The sequence below is a fragment of the Salvelinus namaycush genome, chromosome 31 (assembly GCF_016432855.1).
Source record: "Salvelinus namaycush isolate Seneca chromosome 31, SaNama_1.0, whole genome shotgun sequence".
NCBI lineage: Eukaryota > Metazoa > Chordata > Actinopteri > Salmoniformes > Salmonidae > Salvelinus > Salvelinus namaycush.
In genome coordinates, this window is record NC_052337.1 from 8358566 (window position 1) to 8378786 (window position 20221).

At 43.9% G+C, this 20221-nt stretch overlaps 1 protein-coding gene across 1 annotated transcript; it reads right to left on the minus strand.

The window, feature by feature from the left end:
• Positions 1 to 4211: 4211 nt before the first annotated feature.
• On the minus strand, positions 4212 to 19888 carry miga2 (mitoguardin 2). The gene is made up of 15 exons (XM_038970828.1): positions 19572 to 19888; positions 18699 to 19061; positions 18239 to 18449; positions 17341 to 17459; positions 13235 to 13355; positions 12172 to 12308; positions 11710 to 11827; positions 11440 to 11540; positions 11187 to 11296; positions 10399 to 10471; positions 7270 to 7356; positions 6923 to 7021; positions 6444 to 6578; positions 6075 to 6245; positions 4212 to 5675 (listed from the first exon to the last, which is right to left on the minus strand). Exons 2-15 carry the CDS (start codon positions 18792 to 18794, stop codon positions 5463 to 5465), a joined length of 1791 nt encoding a protein of 596 aa, XP_038826756.1. The 5' UTR covers positions 18795 to 19061; positions 19572 to 19888; the 3' UTR covers positions 4212 to 5462.
• Between the last annotated feature and the right edge of the window lie 333 nt (positions 19889 to 20221).

Genomic DNA, 20221 nt, shown 5'->3' on the forward strand with positions numbered 1-20221 from the left:
AATGTAATACGTAAATCCGTCCAACCAATAGGATACACGATCCCTTCCATGAAAATCATCCATTCACAAGAGTAGATCCCATGAAAAAAATGTATGGCTAATCAGAATGAGTTTTTCCCCAGAAAGGAGCTTTATTACAGACATAAATACTCCTCCGTTTCATTAGCTGTCCAGGTGGCTGGTCTCAGATGATCCAGCAGGTGAAGAAGCCAGATGTGGAGGTCCTGGGCTGGTGTGCTTTAGACTTGGTCTGCGGTTGGACATACCGCACAATTATCTAAAACGACATTGGAGGCAATTATGGTAGAGAAATTAACATTCAATTATCTGGCAACAGCGCCGTTGGCCATTCTTGCAGTCAGCATGCCAATTGCAGGCTTCCTCAAAACTTGAGACATCTGCACATTTTTGAGTGTCGTTTTATTAATCCCCAACCCAATGTGCACCTGTGTAATGATCATGCTGTTTAATCAGCCTCTTGTCAGGTGGATGGATTATCTTAGCAAAGGAGAAATGCTTGCTAACAAGCATGTAAACAAATGTGCACAATATTTAAGAGAAATACACCTTTTGTGCATATGTAAAATGTCTGTGATTTTGTTTCAGCTCATGAAACATGGGACCAATACTTTACACGTTGCATTTATATTTTTGTTCAGTATATTTAGCTACTGTCCACATCACCAACTAACTAGAATGGTCCAAACACACCAGGCCAGTCGTGAAGAGGGCATGACAAAGCCTATTCCCCCTCAGGAAACTAAAAAGATTTGGCATGGGTCCTCAGATCCTCAAAAGGTTCTACAGCTGCAACATCGAGAGCATCCTGACTGGTTGCATCACTGCCTGGTACGGCAATTGCTCAGTCTCCGACCGCAAGGCACTACAGTGGGTAGTGCGTACGGCTCAGTACATCACTGGGGCTAAACTGCCTGCCATCCAGGACCTCTACACCAGGCAGCGTCAGAGGAAGGCCCTAAAAATTGTCAAAGACCCCAGCCATAAACTGTTCTCTCTACTACCGCATGGCAAGCGGTACCGGAGTGCCAAGTCTAGGACAAAAGGGCTTCTCAACAGTTTTTACCCCCAAGCCGTAAGACTCCTGAACAGGTAATCAAATGGCTACCCGGACTATTTGCATTGTGTGCCCCCCCAACCCCTCTTTTACATTGCTGCTACTCTCTGTTTATCATATATGCAGTCACTTTGACCATATCTACATGTACATACTACCTCAATCAGCCTGACTAACCAGTGTGTGTATGTAGCCTCGCTACTGTTATTGTCTTTTTTACTGTTTCTATTTCTTTACTTACCTATTGTTCACCTAATACCTTTTTTGCACTGTTGGTTAGAGTCTAAGTAAGCATTTCACTGTAAGGTCTCTACACCTGTTGTATTCGGCACACATGACAAACTTTGATATCCTTAAAATGTCTGACCCCATACTTTAATGTACAGTACAAAAGGCTAATCGCAAAGAAATTTGGAAGTAGAATTGCCATTCACACTTGACTAATGTCTTGAGGGATCTCTTAGGTGATGCAATGCCAAAATCCAAAGACAGTCACAACTTTCATTTGATAGGGAAAAGTCTAATTGATACATTTTAATAAGAAAAAACAAAAAATATGCAGATTCTAAAACATTCAGTTTGTGCTGGCATTGTAATTTCACAACAATAAAAGACACAAAAGGCATGAATAGGACACTTCTAGTGTACAACAAGTAATTTCATACTTAAACGTCTTACTCAGTTTTCTCCTTTGGCCATTTTGAAATAATAAACCTACTAATGTCTCAATGCAGACTTAAGAGATTGAATAAGCAAAGAGTTAACTGGCCTGTCTCATCAGCTTACATAAGAGTTCCTACAGCTGAATTTTGAAGTTGAAGTATAATCCATACAGTAGAGTAAACAGTATTAAGCAGTTAATCGTTCACTAAATCTGCGTTGACATTTTCCTAGTTTTGATACCACAATTACTGGTAATTAAGATTATTAAAAGGAAGTCACAGGGCATCTAATGCAATCCAACACTATGCTGACTGATGGGACACATTAACAAGACGCAAACAGCAGTACAGGTATGACGAGAGTCCACATGCAAAGGCTGCTGAGGATAGTGCGATTCTGATACTACATATATATCTATTGTTGGTTCAACCGAGAAGGAAAAGTAAACTAATCTCACAACCCAAAGGCCACCATTTGGGTATCTGAGCAGTAACGCATAACTATTGCATTAATCTCCCATTGGGATGTGATAAGTATTGATCGATTCATATACATTTCATAGTAATTGGAGCATAGGAGAACCCAAAATAGGCAGGACAGTTTATTTGTCACTCAATTGATTCGAGTAACGCAATAGAAATATCTGATTCAAATCTAGGTCAGAGAGAACTTGCCCAAGTTAGACCAACAAATCACATGTACAAAAACCAAGAATTCAATCTAATACATTGTCTGGCACAATGTCTGCCAATCTTACAATGGGTATTCAATAATGCCATTTCTAGGGAAAAAGCCTCAACCTTGCTATCATTTACACATGTTAAATATATCCAATAACATCAGTACTTTTCATTGCGCAATAACATTTTAAAACTAGGCCTACCAATGACCTATGCCTCAACCGCGCTATCCAACTATTGATTAAAAAAATAAAGGGTTAAGAGCGTTTAAATTTATTTTTTCCAATAAAGTGCAAAGGAAGGATCTTTCATGTGCCAAAAAAAAGACAGTTTCAACTCTACTGGTTACTAGAAAAGCTCCAAAAACAGTAATAGGTAATTTTAAGTTAGGCTTCAAGTTTGATATAACAGAAAGGACTTTTATTTAACCGTTCTTTTACCAGGTAAGTTGACTGAGACCACATTCTCATTTACAGCAAAGATCCGGGGAAGAAGAGGGGGGATGAATGAGCCAATTAGAAGCCTGGAATCCAAAGTGATATGCTCCGTTTCATCATCGTTTCACTTCACCAATATACACTACATGCTCGAACATCTCATTCCAACCGAGGACAGACTATTTTTACGCACTTTAGCACTCGCCGGACCCGTTCTGTGAGCTTGTGTGGCCTACTACTTCTCGGCTGAGCAGTTGTTGCTCCTAGACATTTCCACTCCACAATAACAGCACTTGCAATTGACCAGGGCAGCTCGAGCAGGGCAGAAATCTGACGAACTGACTTGTTGAAAAGGTGGCATCCTAGGAGAGTGCCACATTGAAAGTCACGGAGCTCTTCCGTATGGGCCATTCTACTGCCAATTTTTGTCTATGGAGATTGCATGGCTGTGTGCTCGATTTTATACACCGGTTAGCAACGAGTGTGGTTAAAATAGCCAAATCCACTAATTTGAAGGTGTGTCCACATACTTTTGTATATGGATTTCACAGTTTGGATTCCAGGCTAACAAGACAGCCCCAAAGCCGATTCTGAATACACAGCTGCAATATACTGAACTCTTATATCAAGATCACAATAACCGCATACTATACCACAAAATTTGAATGTACATTGACAATCCCCATTTCAACAAAATGTGTGACAGCGCACAGTACAAGGTAGCTGTGAATTCAAACATGTAAAGTAGTATCGCTCCTGTCTTTTGTTGAGAGCAGAGGGCATGTGGGAATATTAGTAGTGGGAAGCGCTATCCAGAAACAATGCTTTTCTCAAAAACAGCAGAAATGTACTGGATAGACCACATCTCATCCTGCTCCGTTAGGTGCGGTACATACCGGTATCACTGTTTCTTACAGACAAAGCGTGATTACAGACAATAAGAATTTCACTCGATCGGAAACACACACACTCATGCAGACACACCCAACTCGACAACAATCATCAGAACTGACAAAGCAGTTCATGATATCCTACACCACCATTCAAAAGTTTGGGGTCACTTAGAAATGTCCTCATTTTTTTGTCCATTAAAATAACATTAATTTGATCAGAAATACAGTGTAGACATTGTTAATGTTGTAAATTACTATTGTAGCTGGAAACAGCCAATTTTTAATGGAATATCTACATAGGCGTACAGAGGCCCATTATCAGCAACTGCTGTGTTTCAATGGCAATCCAAGTTTATAATTTTAAAAGGCTAATTGGTCATTAGAAAACCCGTTAGCGGTCTCCCGGGTGGCGCAGTGGTCTAAGGCACTGCATCGCTGTGCCACCAGAGACTCTGGGTTCGAGCCCAGGCTCTGTCGCAGCCGGCCGCGACCGGGAGGTCCATGGGGCGACGCACAATTGGCCTAGCGTCGTCTGGGTTAGGGAGGGTTTGGCCGGTAGGGACTATGTACACATATAGACAACTATGTACATATTCCAATAAAAACCAGCCGTTTCCAGCTACAATAGTTATTTACAACATTAACGTCTACACTGTATTTCTGATCAATTTGATGTTATTTTAATGGAAACAAAAAAGGACATTAAGTGACCCCAAACTTTTGAACGGTAGTGTATTTCCTGTTCTCCAAGCGTAACCTAAATTCAGCCTGCATTGTCACACGTCAGTTTGTCACAGAGGTATATGCTACAGTATATTATTAGAATTTCTGGGGTGGTATCCCCCTGCTTGGCATCTTTTTTTACCCCCACAGTACCTCGATACTGACCATTTCAAGTATGAGGACAAGATAGGAATATCGGTGCACTTTTTCTGTACATACAAGTTGATGACTGTCCAATACCCTGCCTGACCTTACGTACAGTATTAGACATTTGTATTACACATTCTCTTGAATGAATAGGCGCTTTTTTTCATCAATACGGCGCCTAACACGATTAGAATAAATACGATAAATGAAATGGATGATCAATCAATGGATAGAGGAGACGGAAGCAACGAGTCCTGCAGCAGACTATGACATCACGTCTCAGGGCACGCCTTCAAATTGGCCAAGGGTGTCGGGATAATAAAGAGGGGATTGGTTCGGATCCCCTCCCTCAGAACACACACTTACAGTACATCCATTACATAGACACAACAAACATTTTCTTGCCGGTTGGTTGTTGATTCTTCACACATTGGGAAAAAGGGATTACTAGTATTGACTGATATACGACTCCAGATTCAACTCAGATGATAAAATGTAAGGGGAGAGCTAGAACAAAAACATCCCTCTTTCACGTAAGGTCCAACACAAGTAGGGTTCTGTTCGATTGGTGGCTGTTATGTTTAGGGTGCAGTACCACAGACTGACTGGGTGATGCTGCAGTTCAAGCATGTGAAGAACAACCCTCCTAAATCTTGCCTGTTAAGTCCGGCTTTGACCAACCCAGTCCATTCCAGCCCAACTAAGTCAGATACAGGGTCATATTCATTATGCCACACAGTAGCAAACCACTTTCTAACTGAAAATGAAAATCAATGTTCTTATTGGACAAATTCATGTAGTACCTCCCCGTTTCATAACATCCCTAATGAACTCTACCCATGTCTCAGTGGTGGTTGGAGGGGCTGGGGCCCGGTTCTGTGTCTCCTTGGGGTAGAGTTCCATTGGGCTCCAGCAGGCTGTCAATGCCCAGGTAGCCCAGCAGGATGTCACTGCGGCGGTGGGACAGGCTCAGGATGTCCTCGGCTAACGACTGGGCCGAGGTGAAGCGCACCTTGTCGTGGTCAAACATATCTTTCAGGTACTGCACTATTTGTTGCTGGGGAAGGAGAAGAGAAAAGGAGAAATAAGCCAATACTGAGTTCAGTACATTGGTGAGGAATGTCCTCATAAGAGATGTCATTTTGCAGATTTATTTAAGAAAAATCTAACTTCGTTTTCCACATTAATTTCCCTCCTGAAAATCTCTGTCGAATTTGGGTAGACTGGGTAGGTCACTCGGTAGACTGTCTACAGGGATTATGATATGAGAGATTAAGGCATCGTAGAGATCAGCGTGATTAAACTGGTGATGTAAGGTAAAAAGGACAGACGGAAGGAAGGACGCCGACAGAGACACACACACGTGTAAAAAAAAAAGTAAATTAGTAGAAACGTGTGACCTCTAAATACTGCTAGTAGTAAACTGGAGACAAAAAGTTAGGGTTAAAATTCTCACTTTGAAGATGGTGCACACCTCACTGAGGTGCTGTCGCGGCCCCAGGAAGCCAAAGGCCAGTACGGGGCTGACCTGTTCTGATATGGCGTAGAAGTGGGAGATGAAGCCGTCTGGAACCATCAACAGACGCCGCTTGGCCTTCAGAACGGACCAGCACGCAGTAGCCAGAGCCTGAGAAACACACACAAAGTATGGTTTATTACATTTTAACCAATGGTATAGTTGCAGTGAATGCAATAGACCCTGTTTTTCATGTCTGCCTGTGTAACTATATTTATGCTGTGTAATGCTTGTTGTGTTTGTATTGCAGTTGTAACAGCTAGTATCACAAGATCATGTTGACTATAGGATTGTTGGTGTCTGTCTCACCGTCTCCTTGAAGCTGTCAGAGAGCCAACGGTTCCTGAGCACTGCCACAACGGACGAGGGCGGGCTCTCCAGGTCATCAAAGGCATCCATCAGGATGAAGTCCAGCACGATGTCAAAGAAGTTCATAACCACCACCTGGTAAAGGTCATAGATCATACGAGGTCAGGAGCTTTAAAACACAAATAGGTCATATATTCATCAGGGCACACCATAGAAAAACAAGTGTTTTTCTTACTGGTAGAAGACAAAAATGGTAGTCTACCTGTATCAGTCTGTTTGGTTTGCAATGAATATGGCCCAGCTTCAAGCCACATGTAAAACGTGAGAGTTCATGAGTTGTCAGGCACTAAAGTCAGTCTATCCAGAGTGATTTATAGACACTGATTCTTCCTACAATACCTTAAAAAAATCACCAGAATCTCTACAAACACTTTAATTCATGTTTGGGGAAAAAAAGAAAAAGGAAAATAGTGTCTCACCCCTCGCCCCTCCAGTTCCATCCTGCTGACTGGCCAGGTCTCCTCTCTCTGGGTGTAGAGAAGCATGTCCTCATAGGTTTCCAGGAAGGCTTTGGGACTCTACAGGTGAAACAGGAACACAACCAACTCAATAAAAAAGCCAATCAGAGGAGTTCATTACAAAGTAACATGTTCATAGAGAAGAAGAGTGTTGGTGAGGAGCAGTCTGTCCGGTGTACGGTCTGTCCGGTGTACGGTCTGTCCGGTGTACGGTGGGAATGAAAGAACTTACAGCAAATTAAAAAAAAAAAAAATCCATGTCAACGGACAATAAAGTTACATTGTATTGTCTAGGTTAGTGTTGCCACCTTGTTTGCCTTGGTCATGAGTCCTGTGATCATCTGCTTGCCGGTCTCCATGAAGAACGTCCGGTGAGTTTCGTCCAGCAACAAAACCTGTCAAAACAACAACAGCCACTGACCACTGTGGACTTCAGCAAAGATGACCCATCTTAGTCACATCAAATCCATAGAGACATTATCCATATACAGTTGAAGTCGGAAGTTTACATACACTTAGGTTGGGGTCATTAACTTGTTTTTCAACCACTCCACAAATTTCTTGTTAACCTGTTAGTGAATAGGGGGCGCCATTTTCACTTTGGGAAAAAAATCGTGCCCAAATTAAACGGCCTCGTACTCTGTTCTAGATCATACAATTTGCATATTACTATTGGATAGAAAACACTCGGAAGTTTCTAAAACTGTTTGAATTATATCTGTGAGTAAAACAGAACTCATTTGGCAGCAAACTTCCAAACAGGAAGTGAAAATTCTGAAAATGGGGCTCTGTGTCAGGGCCTGCCTATTCAACTGGCTTATATTTATGGATCTGTATGCACTTCATACGCCTTCCACTAGATGTCAACAGGCAGTAGGATGTTGAATGGGGTGTCTAGCTTGATGTGAGACCGAATGAGAGCTTGGAGTGACAGGTCCGCTCTATTGGCAGTATTCAACTGCGCACTAGGGAACCTCACATTGTCTTCTGAAATGCGTTAGGTATACACGACGAAATGCTCCGGCTCGGATTTTATTGGATACATATGAGAAAAACATCATAAAGTTGGATTTTCAACCGAGTTTGACCAGTTTATTCGAAGTTTATTGGGACTTTTGGAATTTTTCGTTCCATGCGCTAAGAGTTCTTGGACGTGTGCCCTCCACATGGCTAGCCAAAGTTGCTAATTCGACAGAAGAAATGGACATTCTAAAACAAAACAACGATTTATTCTGGAACTAGGACTCCTTGCACAACATTCTGATGGAAGATCATCAAAAGTAAGAATATTTATGATGTTATTTCGTATTTTTGTGGTTTGTGTTGGCTCCAACAAGGCGGAGAATTGTTGGGCGCTGTCTCACAATATTGCATGCTGTACGTTGTACTAAAGTTATTTTTTTAAATCTAACACAGCGGTTGCATTAACAACCAGTGTATCTTTCATTTGCTGTACAACATGTATTTTTTAGTAAAGTTTATGATGAGTTTTTTGGTTAGATTACGTGACTGTCCAAAATTACACCGGACAATTTGGTGCATTATGGCTACGTATTCACAATTTGTACCTCTAAATATGCACATTTTCGAACAAAACATAAATGTATTGTATAACATGATGTTATAAGACTGTCATCTGATGAAGTTGTTCAAAGGTTAGTGATTAATTTTATCTCTATTTGTGGGTTTTGTGAAAGCTATGTTGGCGGTGAATAAATGGCGTTGTGTGTTTGGCTATTGTGGTGAGCTAATATAAATATATATTGTGTCTTCGCTGTAAAACATTTTAAAAATCGGACATGTTGGCTGGATTCACAATATGTTTATATTTCATTTGCTGTATTGGACTTGTTAATGTGTGGAAGTTAAATATTTCAAAAAAATATTTTTGAATTTCGCGCGCTGCGAAGGCAGCGGAATGTTGTGGGTGTTCCGCTAGCGGAACCCCGGGGCGAGAAAGGTTAACTAACTATAGTTTTGGCAAGTTGGTTAGGACATCTACTTTGTGCATGACAAGTCATTTTTCCAACAATTGTTTACAGACAGATTATTTCACTATCACAATTCCAGTGGGTCAAAAGTTTACATACAAAGTTGACTATGCCTTTAAACAGCTTGGAAGATTCCAGAAAATGTCATGGCTTTAGAAGCTTCTAATAGGCTAATTGACATCGCTTTAGTCAATTGGAGGTGCACCTGTGGATGCATTTCAAGGCCTACCTTCAAACTCTAAATCTAAAAAAAATCTAAAGAAATCAGCCAAGACCTCAGAAAAAAAATTGTAGACCTCCACAAGTCTGGTTCATCCTTGGGAGCAATTTCCAAATGCCTGAAGGTACCACGTTCATCTGTACAAACAATAGTACGCAAGTATAAACACCATGGGACCACGCAGCAGTCATACCGCTCAGGAAGGAGACGCGTTCTGTCTCCTAGAGATGAACGTACTTTGGTGCATTAAGTGCAAATCAATCCCAGAACAACAGCAAAGGACCTTGTGAAGAAGCCGGAGGGAACAGGTACAAAAGTATCTATATCCACAGTAAAACGAGTCCTATATCGACATAACCTGAAAGGCCGCTCAGCAAGGAAGAAGCCACTGCTCCAAAACCGCCATAAAAAAGCCAGACTACTGTTTGCAACTGCACATGGGGACAAAGATCGTACTTTTTGGAGAAATGTCCTCTGGTCTGATGAAACAAAAATAGAACTGTTTGACCATAATGACCATCGTTATGTTTGGAGGAAAAAGTGTGATGCTTGCAGCATCATGTTGTGGGGGTGCTTTGCTGCAGGAGGGACTGGTGCACTTCACAAAATAGATGGCATCATGAGGAAGGACAATTATGTGGATATATTGAAGCAACATCTCAAGACATCAGTCAGGAGGTTAAAACTTGGTCACAAATGGGTCTTCCAAATAGACAATGACCCCAAGCATACTTCCAAAGTTGTGGCAAAATGGCTTAAGGACAACAAAGTCAAGGTATTGGAGTGGCCATCACAAAGCCCTGACCTCAATCCCATCGAAAATTTGTGGGCAAAACTGGAAAAGTGTGTGCGAGCAAGGTGGCCTACAAACCTGACTCAGTTACACCAGCTCTGTCAGGAGGAATGGGCCAAAATTCACCCAACTTATTGTGGGAAGCTACCTGAAACAATTTAAAGGCAATGCTACCAAATACTAATTAAGTGTATGTAAACTTCTGACCCACTGGGAATGATGAAAGAAAGCTGAAATAATTCTCTACTATTATTCTGACATTTCACATTCTTAAAATAAAGTGGTGATCCTAACTGACCTAAAACAGGGAATTTTTACTCGGATTAAATGTCAGGAATTGTGAAAAACTGAGTTTAAATGTATTTGGCTAAGGTGTATGTAAACTTCCGACTTCAACTGTACCAATAAGTCATCTTCAGTAAGGTTTTCAGACCTGGAAGGCTTGTCTCACACAGTGGAGCTTGGCTAGGAAGTCTTGGTCGCCGTAGCATTCTAGCAGCTCAGTTCTGAGGGACGGAAAGGGGGAAAAAGATGGAAATCAGAAATGCGAAGTTATCAGTTCATTTAACGGAAATATGGTTGTGAGTAAAACTAAACAAATAGTAGTATTTGTTTTCTTCCAAATACTTAGAATCTATGGAATAGTCCAAAAAGTACAAACCCCAAACCTCTCCCATCTGGCACTCAATCAAGCACTCAAAAAAATACTGCTACTATTTATTTATTTTTTTACCCCCTTTTCTCCCCAATTTTCGTGGTATCCAATCGCTAGTAATTACTATCTTGTCTCATCGCTACAACTCCCGTACGGGCTCGGGAGAGACGAAGGTCGAAAGCCATGCGTCCTCCGAAGCACAACCCAACCAAGCCGCACTGCTTCTTAACACAGCGCGCCTCCAACCCGGAAGCCAGCCGCACCAATGTGTCTGAGGAAACACCGTGCACCTGGCCCCCTTGGTTAGCACGCACTGCGCCCAGCCCGCCACAGGAGTCGCTGGAGCGCGTTGAGACAAGGATATCCCTACCGGCCAAACCCTCCCTAAACCGGACGACGCTAGGCCAATTACGGACCTCCCGGTCGCGGCCGGCTGCGACAGAGCCTGGGCGCGAACCCAGAGACTCTGGTGGCGCAGCGATGCAGTGCCCTAGACCACTGCGCCACCCGGGAGGCCCAATACTGCTACTATTTTAACCCAGGTCCAGTACTTAGCTAGTCCTTACCGGAGCTCTCGACAGGGCACGCTGCCATCCTGGACCAGTGACAAAGCCTCGTCGTAAAGAGCAGCGGGCCTCAGAGGCTGACACACCTCCAGAGACAGGTTGTCAAACAGCTGCAGAGTAAAGAGGGAGAGGCACAATGCTCAACACAAGATCATAATAGGATACATGATAGTCATATGAGAGAGATTGTGTGTGTGAGGGAGAGAGAATACATGCGTGATAGGGTGAGTGAATGAGAGAGAAAGAAACTAACTTCTGCCGCTGAGAAGAAGGAATCGTCAGAAGTGATAGTAGTGGCGTCGTCTTCACGCATTCTACTCTCCAAGTTTGGCAGGATGAGTGTTCCCTCACTCTCTGACAGGACGACAAAGCAAACAGTCTGAGCCACAACACAAGGACTATGTAAGCCAAATTACCCATTATGGATAAATGCTAAAGCTACTGTCAACATATTTGCACTAGCTGCATGCTAATAACAACAACAAAAATCAACAGATTTGCACTATCGTAGCATGTTAATTACCAAAGTCTGCCAGCAGGCTATCTGGGGGAATGGTGGCGCCAAAGTCCTCCTGTAGGTGGTAGGCCCTGTGCAGGAGGGTCTCTAACTTCTCGGCAAAGACCTTGTTATGCGACTCAGACTGAAACCATGAAAACAAACAAAAATTACTACATTAGATGATAAATTCAAAATCACAGTGGCCCACCTGGGCTGGAGTTGCCCATCCTTTCTCTGAATCTTTAAGGAAATAGAGGCTGGTGGAGGAAGAAATCCGATGGGCTCATTCAGTTCCACTCTAGCAATTACAATGAGCCCGCCCTCCGATTTTTTTATGTAATGTTAGGTGGATTTGTGAGTGCTGCTTGCTCTTGACCAGGGCTCAGTTGAGAATGAGATGCATATCTCAATGGGACTCACCTGGTTAAATAAAGGATAAATAAAAGTGTACCGTACCGTTGAGTGTGCGATAGTTCTGTGGCATACCGTGGGCAGGTTGGGGCAGGCCGCTGCCCCCTCCAGGGCTAGGCTGGTACTGGCTTTGGAGGCATTGGAGTGGGTGCGGTGCCGGATGTTCAGGGCCTGCTCCCACTTCTGAAGGGCCTCCTCAAACAGCTCCATGCCTGGGGGAGGGGAGAGATGTGATCAGGACAACATAGAACATCTGGGATTTTGGCTAAGGGATAGGTCAGTTTCAATAATATATGAATGATAAATGCCAGAAAAGCAGGAATTACAAATGAATCAAGAAGAACGGCATTCCTGCTAGGGGAGGGGGACCTTAGGGTCTGTTCCTATTCCTTACCCTTTCCACCAAAGTGTGCAGTGCACTTGTAAAGCCGATGCTTAAATCAATCCAGTGTTTCTTTACATGCATGAGTGGGAGAGAGCGATTGTACATAAGGGGAAAATACAGTAGGGAGAATGGAACACAACCACAGCTTAATGCCAGTTCTTAGTATTATGATGCATCGTAAAATGACAGGATGAGTAATGCTATCCTGCCAGGTTGGTTTGATAATGACATCTACGTGCTGGGAGGCCACCCAGGTGTTTGGTTGTCGAGGAAAGATAACTGAGTCTAGCTGAATTACAGAGATGTCTTTGTCCAGGTGTTAATGGAAAAACTAACAGTGCAAGAAATACAGCATAGTCAGATGCTCTATATCAATGTCCCACTTCTATTCTTCCTCTACCAAGGGTCCTCATAGCCCCTTTCATTGAGCCAAACAGTTATTTTGAATGTCAAATAAGAACTAATTCCACTTTCAGAAATACTTTTCCCCATTGGTGGGCGGGTAGCCTACATTAGAGTTTAGAGTGTTGGGCCAGTAACTGAAAAGTTTCTCGTTCGAATCCATGAGCCGACAAGGTGAAGAATCTGCCCTTGAGCAAAGCACGTAACACTATTTTCTCCTATAAGTCGTTCTCGATAAGAGCGTCTGCTAAATGACAAAAAATGTAAAAGCACACCAAACACTGTCTCAGTTTGCTATGTACAGTCCCCTTCGCTGAATCTTTGAGGGAATCCATGAAGGGGTATTATTACCAATGATGTACAGGTTCTCTGCGTTTGCGTCCCCCATGGCTCCCGACTCCTCCTCCACAGGCTCTGCCTCCCAGGGAGTCGACGGATTGGCCGACTGGTTCGGAGAAGTCGGGACTCGCATCTGTGACAACAAAAAGACATTAACAAATTGAAATCTTGAGGGGCCATGGACCACAAGGATCTAAAAAGAGTTAAGTGAGGTAAAGGATCCACTGAAGAAGAGTGAAATCAGAATGAACTATGTTAAAATGCTCTTCAAAGACTATAGCTCAGCGTTCAACACTGTAGTTCCCTCCAAGTTACTCACCAAGCTAGGGACCCTGGGACTGAACACCTTCCTCTGCAACTTCCTGAGAGGCCGGGCCCAGGGTGTGAGTGTCGGCAACAATACATCCGCCACGTGAACCCTCAACACAGGGGCCCCTTAGGGGCGTGTGCATAGTCCCCTCCTGTACTCCCTGTTCACCCACGACTGCGTGGCCATGCACGACTCCAACATCATCATTAAGTTTGCAGACGACACAACGGTGGTAGGCCTGATCACCAACAAGACAGCCTACAGGGAGGAGCTCAGAGACTTAGCAGTGTGGTGCCAGGACAACGACCTCTCCCTCAATGTCAGTAACACCAAGAAGCTGATCGTGGACTAAAGGAGAAAGGGGAGAGTACGCCCCCATCCACATCACTGGGGCTGAGCTCCCTGCCATCCAGGACCTCTATATCAGGCGGAGAAAGGCCCGAAAAATTGCCAAAGACAACAGCCACCCAAGCCATAGACTGTTCACTCTATCATCTGGCACCTGATCATCGACTCTCGGACCAACAGGCTCCGAGACAGCTTCTACCCCCAATGCATAAATCTTCTTAGACATAAGATTGCTAAATAGTCAATTAAAAAATGGTTACCCGGGCTATCTACACTGACTTTACACACACACGTCATTGACACTTCCACACATACTTATATTCACACACACTGACACACAATTTTACACATCATTTGCTGAGTCTACTCTGTTCTTTATTTTACTCTAATTATGTTCTATCCTGATGCCTAGTCACGTTACCATGCCTTCATGTACATATTTACCTCAAATACCTCGTACCTCTGCACACTGATCTGGTACTCCTTTGGAAAGTATTCAGACGCCTTGACTTTTTACACATTTTGTTATGTTACAGCCTTATTCTAAAATTAAATAAAAATCTCAGCAATCTACACACAATACCCCATAACGACAAAGCGAAAGCAGGTTTAGAAATTTTTGAAAATGTATATACAGTGGGGAGAACAAGTATTTGATACACTGCCGATTTTGCAGGTTTTCCTACTTACAAAGCATGTAGAGGTCTGTAATTTTTATCATAGGTACACTTCAACTGTGAGAGACGGAATCTAAAACAAAAATCCAGAAAATCACATTATGATTTTTAAGTAATTCATTTGCATTTTATTGCATGACATAAGTATTTGATACATCAGAAAAGCAGAACTTAATATTTGGTACAGAAACCTTTGTTTGCAATTACAGAGATCATACGTTTCCTGTAGTTCTTGACCAGGTTTGCACACACTGCAGCAGGGATTTTGGCCCACTCCTCCATACAGACCTTCTCCAGATCCTTCAGGTTTCGGGGCTGTCGCGGGGCAATACGGACTTTCAGCTCCCTCCAAAGATTTTCTTTTGGGTTCAGGTCTGGAGACTGGCTAGGCCACTCCAGGACCTTGAGATGCTTCTTACGGAGTCACTTCTTAGTTGCCCTGGCTGTGTGTTTCGGGTCGTTGTCATGCTGGAAGACCCAGCCACGACCCATCTTCAATGCTCTTACTGAGGGAAGGAGGTTGTTGGCCAAAATCTCACGATACATGGCCCCATCCATCCTCCCCTCAATACGGTGCAGTCTTCCTGTCCCCTTTGCAGAAAAGCATCCCCAAAGAATGATGTTTCCACCTCCATGCTTCACGGTTGGGATGGTGTTCTTGGGGTTGTACTCATCCTTCTTCTTCTTCCAAACACGGCGAGTGGAGTTTAGACCAAAAAGCTATATTTTTGTCTCATCAGACCACATGACCTTCTCCCATTCCTCCTCTGGATCATCCAGATGGTCATTGGCAAACTTCAGACGGGCCTGGACATGCACTGGCTTGAGCAGGGGGACCTTGCGTGCGCTGCAGGATTTTAATCCATGACGGCGTAGTGTGTTACTAATGGTTTTCTTTGAGACTGTGGTCCCAGCTCTCTTCAGGTCATTGACCAGGTCCTGCCGTGTAGTTCTGGGCTGATCCCTCACCTTCCTCATGATCATTGATGCCCCACGAAGTGAGATCTTGCATGGAGCCCCAGACCGAGGGTGATTGACCGTCATCTTGAACTTCTTCCATTTTCTAATAATTGCGCCAACAGTTGTTGCCTTCTCACCAAGCTGCTTGCCTATTGTCCTGTAGCCCATCCCAGCCTTGTGCAGGTCTACAATTTTATCCCTGATGTCCTTACACAGCTCTCTGGTCTTGGCCATTGTGGAGAGGTTGGAGTCTGTTTGAGTGTGTGGACAGGTGTCTTTTATACAGGTAACGAGTTCAAACAGGTGCAGTTAATACAGGCAATGAGTGGAGAACAGGTCTGTGAGAGCCGGAATTCTTACTGGTTGGTAGGTGATCAAATACTTATGTCATGCAATAAAATGCTAATTAATTACTTAAAAATCATACAATGTGATTTTCTGGATTTTTGTTTTAGATTCCGTCTCTCACAGTTGAAGTGTACCTATGATAAAAATTTCAGACCTCTACATGCTTTGTAAGTAGGAAAACCTGCAAAATCGGCAGTGTATCAAATACTTGTTCTCCCCACTGTATATACATTTCATATTTGCTATGAAACTTGAAATTGAGAGCAGGTGCATCCTGTTTCCATTGATCATCCTTGAGATGTTTCTACAACTTTATTGGAGTCCACCTGTGGTAAATTCAATTAATTGGACATGATTTGGAAAGGCACACACCTGACTATATAAGGTCCAACAGTTGACAGTGCATGTCAGAGCAAAAACCAAGCCATGAGGTCAAAGGAATTGTCCGTAGAGCTCCGAGACAGGATTGTGACAAGGCACAGATCTGGGGAAGGGTACCAAAAAAAAGTTCTGCAGCATTGAAGGTCCCCAAGAACACAGTGGCCATATCATTCTTAAATGGAATAAGTTTGGAACCACCAAGACTCTTCCTAGAGCTGGCCGCCCAGCCAAACTGAGCAATCGGGGGAGAAGGGCCTTGGTCAGGGAGGTGACCAAGAACCCGATGGTCACTCTGACAGAGCTCCAGAGTTCCTCTGGAGATGTTGTCCTTCTGGAAGGTTCTCCATCTATGCAGCACTCCACCAATCAGGCCTTCATGGTAGAGTGGCCAAACGGAAGCCACTCCTCAGTAAAAGGCACATGACAGCTCGCTTGGAGTTTGCCAAAAGGCACCTAAAGACTCTCAGACCATGAGAAACAAGTTTGTCTGGTCTAATGAAACCAAAATTAAACTATTTGGCCTGAATGCCAAAAATCACATCTGGAGGTAACCTGGCACCATCCCTATGGTGAAGCATGGTGGTGGCAGCATCATGCTGTGGGGGTGTTTTTCACCAGCAGGGACTGGGAGACTAGTCAGGATCGAGGCAAAGATTAATGGAGCAAAGATCCATGATGAAAACCTGCTTCGGAGTGCTCAGGACCTCAGACTGGAGGCAAAGGTTCACCTTCCAACAGGACAATGACCCTAAGCACACAGCCAAGACAACGCAGGAGTGGCTTCGGGACAAGTCTCTGAATGCCCAGCCAGAGCCCGGACTTGAACCCAATCTAACATCTGGAGAGACCTGAAAATAGCTGTGGAGCGACACTCCATCAAACCTGACAGCACTTGAGAGGATCTGCAGAGAAGAGTGGGAGGATTTTATTCCTTGTGTTACTATTGTTACTATTTTTTAATTAGTATTATTAAACTCTGCATCCTTGGGAAGGGCTTGTAAGAAAGCATTTTACTAAAGTCTACACCAGTTATAGTCGGCGCATATGAAAAATGTTTCATTTGAGTGATAGAAAGTAAGGAGAGTCAAACGTACAGAGGCTATGCTGTGGGAGGAGCTTGAGTGTTTGCTGGGAGCCAGTGAAGAGATGCCGCTCATGGTTTCGTTGCTCCGTGTGCTGGGGCTCATCATCTGTCGCCCGGGAAACGGCCCACCTGGGACGGAAACAAGGCTGTTAGCTAACACTTCTATCAAAAAGGCATTTTGATCACATTAATAACTGGTATTCTAACCGTGATCATGCTGAAACAGCTTTCACATACAGTATCCACACAGCCTTATGGAAACACCAGCGTGTCAACAAGCCAACTTACTTGACTTCATCAGTTTTACTTCCTATTTTTTAATTTTTTATTTTATCCCATTTTCTCCCCAATTTTCGTGGTATCCAATCGCTAGTAATTACTATCTTGTCTCATCGCTACAACTCCCGTACGGGCTCGGGAGAGACGAAGGTCGAAAGCCATGCGTCCTCCGAAGCACAACCCAACCAAGCCGCACTGCTTCTTAACACAGCGCGCCTCCAACCCGGAAGCCAGCCGCACCAATGTGTCTGAGGAAACACCGTGTACCTGGCCCCCTTGGTTAGCGCGCACTGCGCCCGGCCCGCCACAGGAGTCGCTGGAGCGCGATGAGACAAGGATATCCCTACCGGCCAAACCCTCCCTAACCCGGACGACTCTATGCCAATTGTGCGTCGCCCCACGGACCTCCCGGTCGCGGCCGGCTGCGACAGAGCCTGGGCGCGAACCCAGAGACTCTGGTGGCGCAGCTAGCACTGCAATGCAGTGCCCTAGACCACTGCGCCACCCGGGAGGCCCCCGTTTTACTTCCTTGAGGTCAATCAGCCAACCAACAAACACATCAACAAAATGATGAGCCAATTCCACAGCCTGATTGAATCCACCAGTAATCACATTGAAGTGAAACTCACCTCTCCTCAGAGATGACGGTCTCCCTGACCGGATCAATGCCTCTGGTATTCCCACCTGCTTCTGCTCATCTTTCGCAGCTGTTGCCTGTTTCCTTTTCCTGCCGCGTCTCTTCATGTGGTGGGCGGTGAGGGCCAGGGCTACACTCCCCAGAGCTGTGGCGAACAGCACCTTCTTCAGACTGGGAGAAAGCTTCAGCTGAGAGAATATGGACTGACAGGAAAAGAGATTGGGTGAGTGGTCACAACAAGCTAAAACAACTTGAAGCATACATGCTTATGTATCAAACATGTATCTTCTGTGTGTCAAATATGGGGGGGAGATTGCAAATAACAGTTACTTGCTAATAAAGAACAAACTTATGCTGTTTTTTGGGCAACATTATTTGCAATGTTTTAGGAGCAGATTCTTACAAACATATTCAATAGTGTACTTGAAAGTGTCTTGGGGAACATTGTTTACCTGCCCAAAGGTGGAGTAGAGAAACACGGGGATCTCGGCCACAGTCATGGCCAAGGCCTGGGCGATGGACATCCCTTCTGCTCTTCTGATTGACATTTAAGTAGAATGCCCACAGAGCCTCCAACAACCCCTTTACATCAACCTCCTAAGGGGCTTCCTTCTCTGTTCTGCTCTGAGACCAGCCAGCCAGCACAGTGCCTGGTCGTAATTGGGCAGTCACTTCTGAGTCTGGGTGGGTCCCTCTGGTCCAGCTTCAGACTGTAGCCGCAACCAGTGTACCGGAGTCCTGTCCACACTGGTTTTGGTGCCCCGTCTCTCTTCTTCACTTTTCCAAAGGTACCATGTTTCTCGATCCGTGCAAACCTAGGGGGAATGTGAATTGTTGTCATCATTGCTACAATGAAGTGATATCGATCAGTGATAGCTAAATCTGACTACTACACAAATATGTAATGAACTGAAATTAACTGTGACATAACATCGTCTCAGGCTATATAATGTAACACCCCAAAAGCATCGAGAACAGAGTGAAGTAGACACACAGGCATTGCACAGGCCACCACGACAGCTGCAGTTACACTCCTAGCTAGCTAGCTAACGTTAGTTACTAGCCAGCATAGCATCAAAGAAGCACGACCAACTAAATATGAGTAGACTTCCTCTAGAAGTTAAACATGTTTAACGTTATTTTTTACTTTGACCAAATATTAACTCAGAGACCCTCACAGCCTAGCGCCAAAGTAGCATTAGCATCATGCTAGCTGACAAGCCGTTCCTGCAGGTTCACAACTTTCAAGGGTTATCATATTTGACAATAAGCTTTGTAACATCAAAGGTCTCTTCGGTTTTGGCTGCGAATGGAATATTACAAACCTGTCCTGATTGCTGACCAACCCCACTAGCCGAACATGCTAGTTAGCCAGCTAGGAACTTTGATTCGCCCACTGACAGCTACTGCTGGCTACAATCCGGCCTGGCTGTCAGATCACTCAGTCAACGGTCTCCGATGGACTACTAAAAGCTGTCTAACCGTGTATTCAAGAGATTGCTAACCCTTTTATGGATAAAAAAAAAAAAAAAAGATACCTAACACAATAATTCATAGAATAACTACATCCAAAAGCTACTAATGCACATTGCGCATCCAAAGAGCTGTAGAAGGACATTCAGCGCCGCATTTCACACACTACTGTGATATTTGCTTCAGGGCGGACACATTTGTAATTGATACCATGGAAGACCAATGTCTGTTGAGTATATGCGGGCGCGTTCCTGTTGTGGTCAATCACAATTGAGGAAGGAGGAGGGTGTACATTGGATATCCAATCGTATCAAAGATTGGGGCCTGACTCTTGCTTGTTCCATGGCAAAAGTTAGGTGAAAAGTCAAAACGTTTCATCCAAAAATGTATCAATAGCATTAAAGTAATCACATGTTTAGCATAGGTTTTGTGCACACAATTGTGTTGTCAGAGTTGGATCTTTGCATAAAAAGCTATTTTTGTTTTATGTCTTGTGAGATAA

Excerpts from the sequence above, each read along its gene's own strand:
- miga2 (XM_038970828.1), bottom strand. The coding sequence starts at position 18,794 with ATGTCAATCAGAAGAGCAGAAGGGATGTCCATCGCCCAGGCCTTGGCC. Across the intron at positions 11,828-12,171 it reads CCTGCCCCAACCTGCCCACG|TCTGAGTCGCATAACAAGGT; the intron begins GTATGCCACAGA and ends TCATGGTTTCAG. Across the intron at positions 7,357-10,398 it reads GTGTGAGACAAGCCTTCCAG|GTTTTGTTGCTGGACGAAAC; the intron begins GTCTGAAAACCT and ends TTGTTTTGACAG.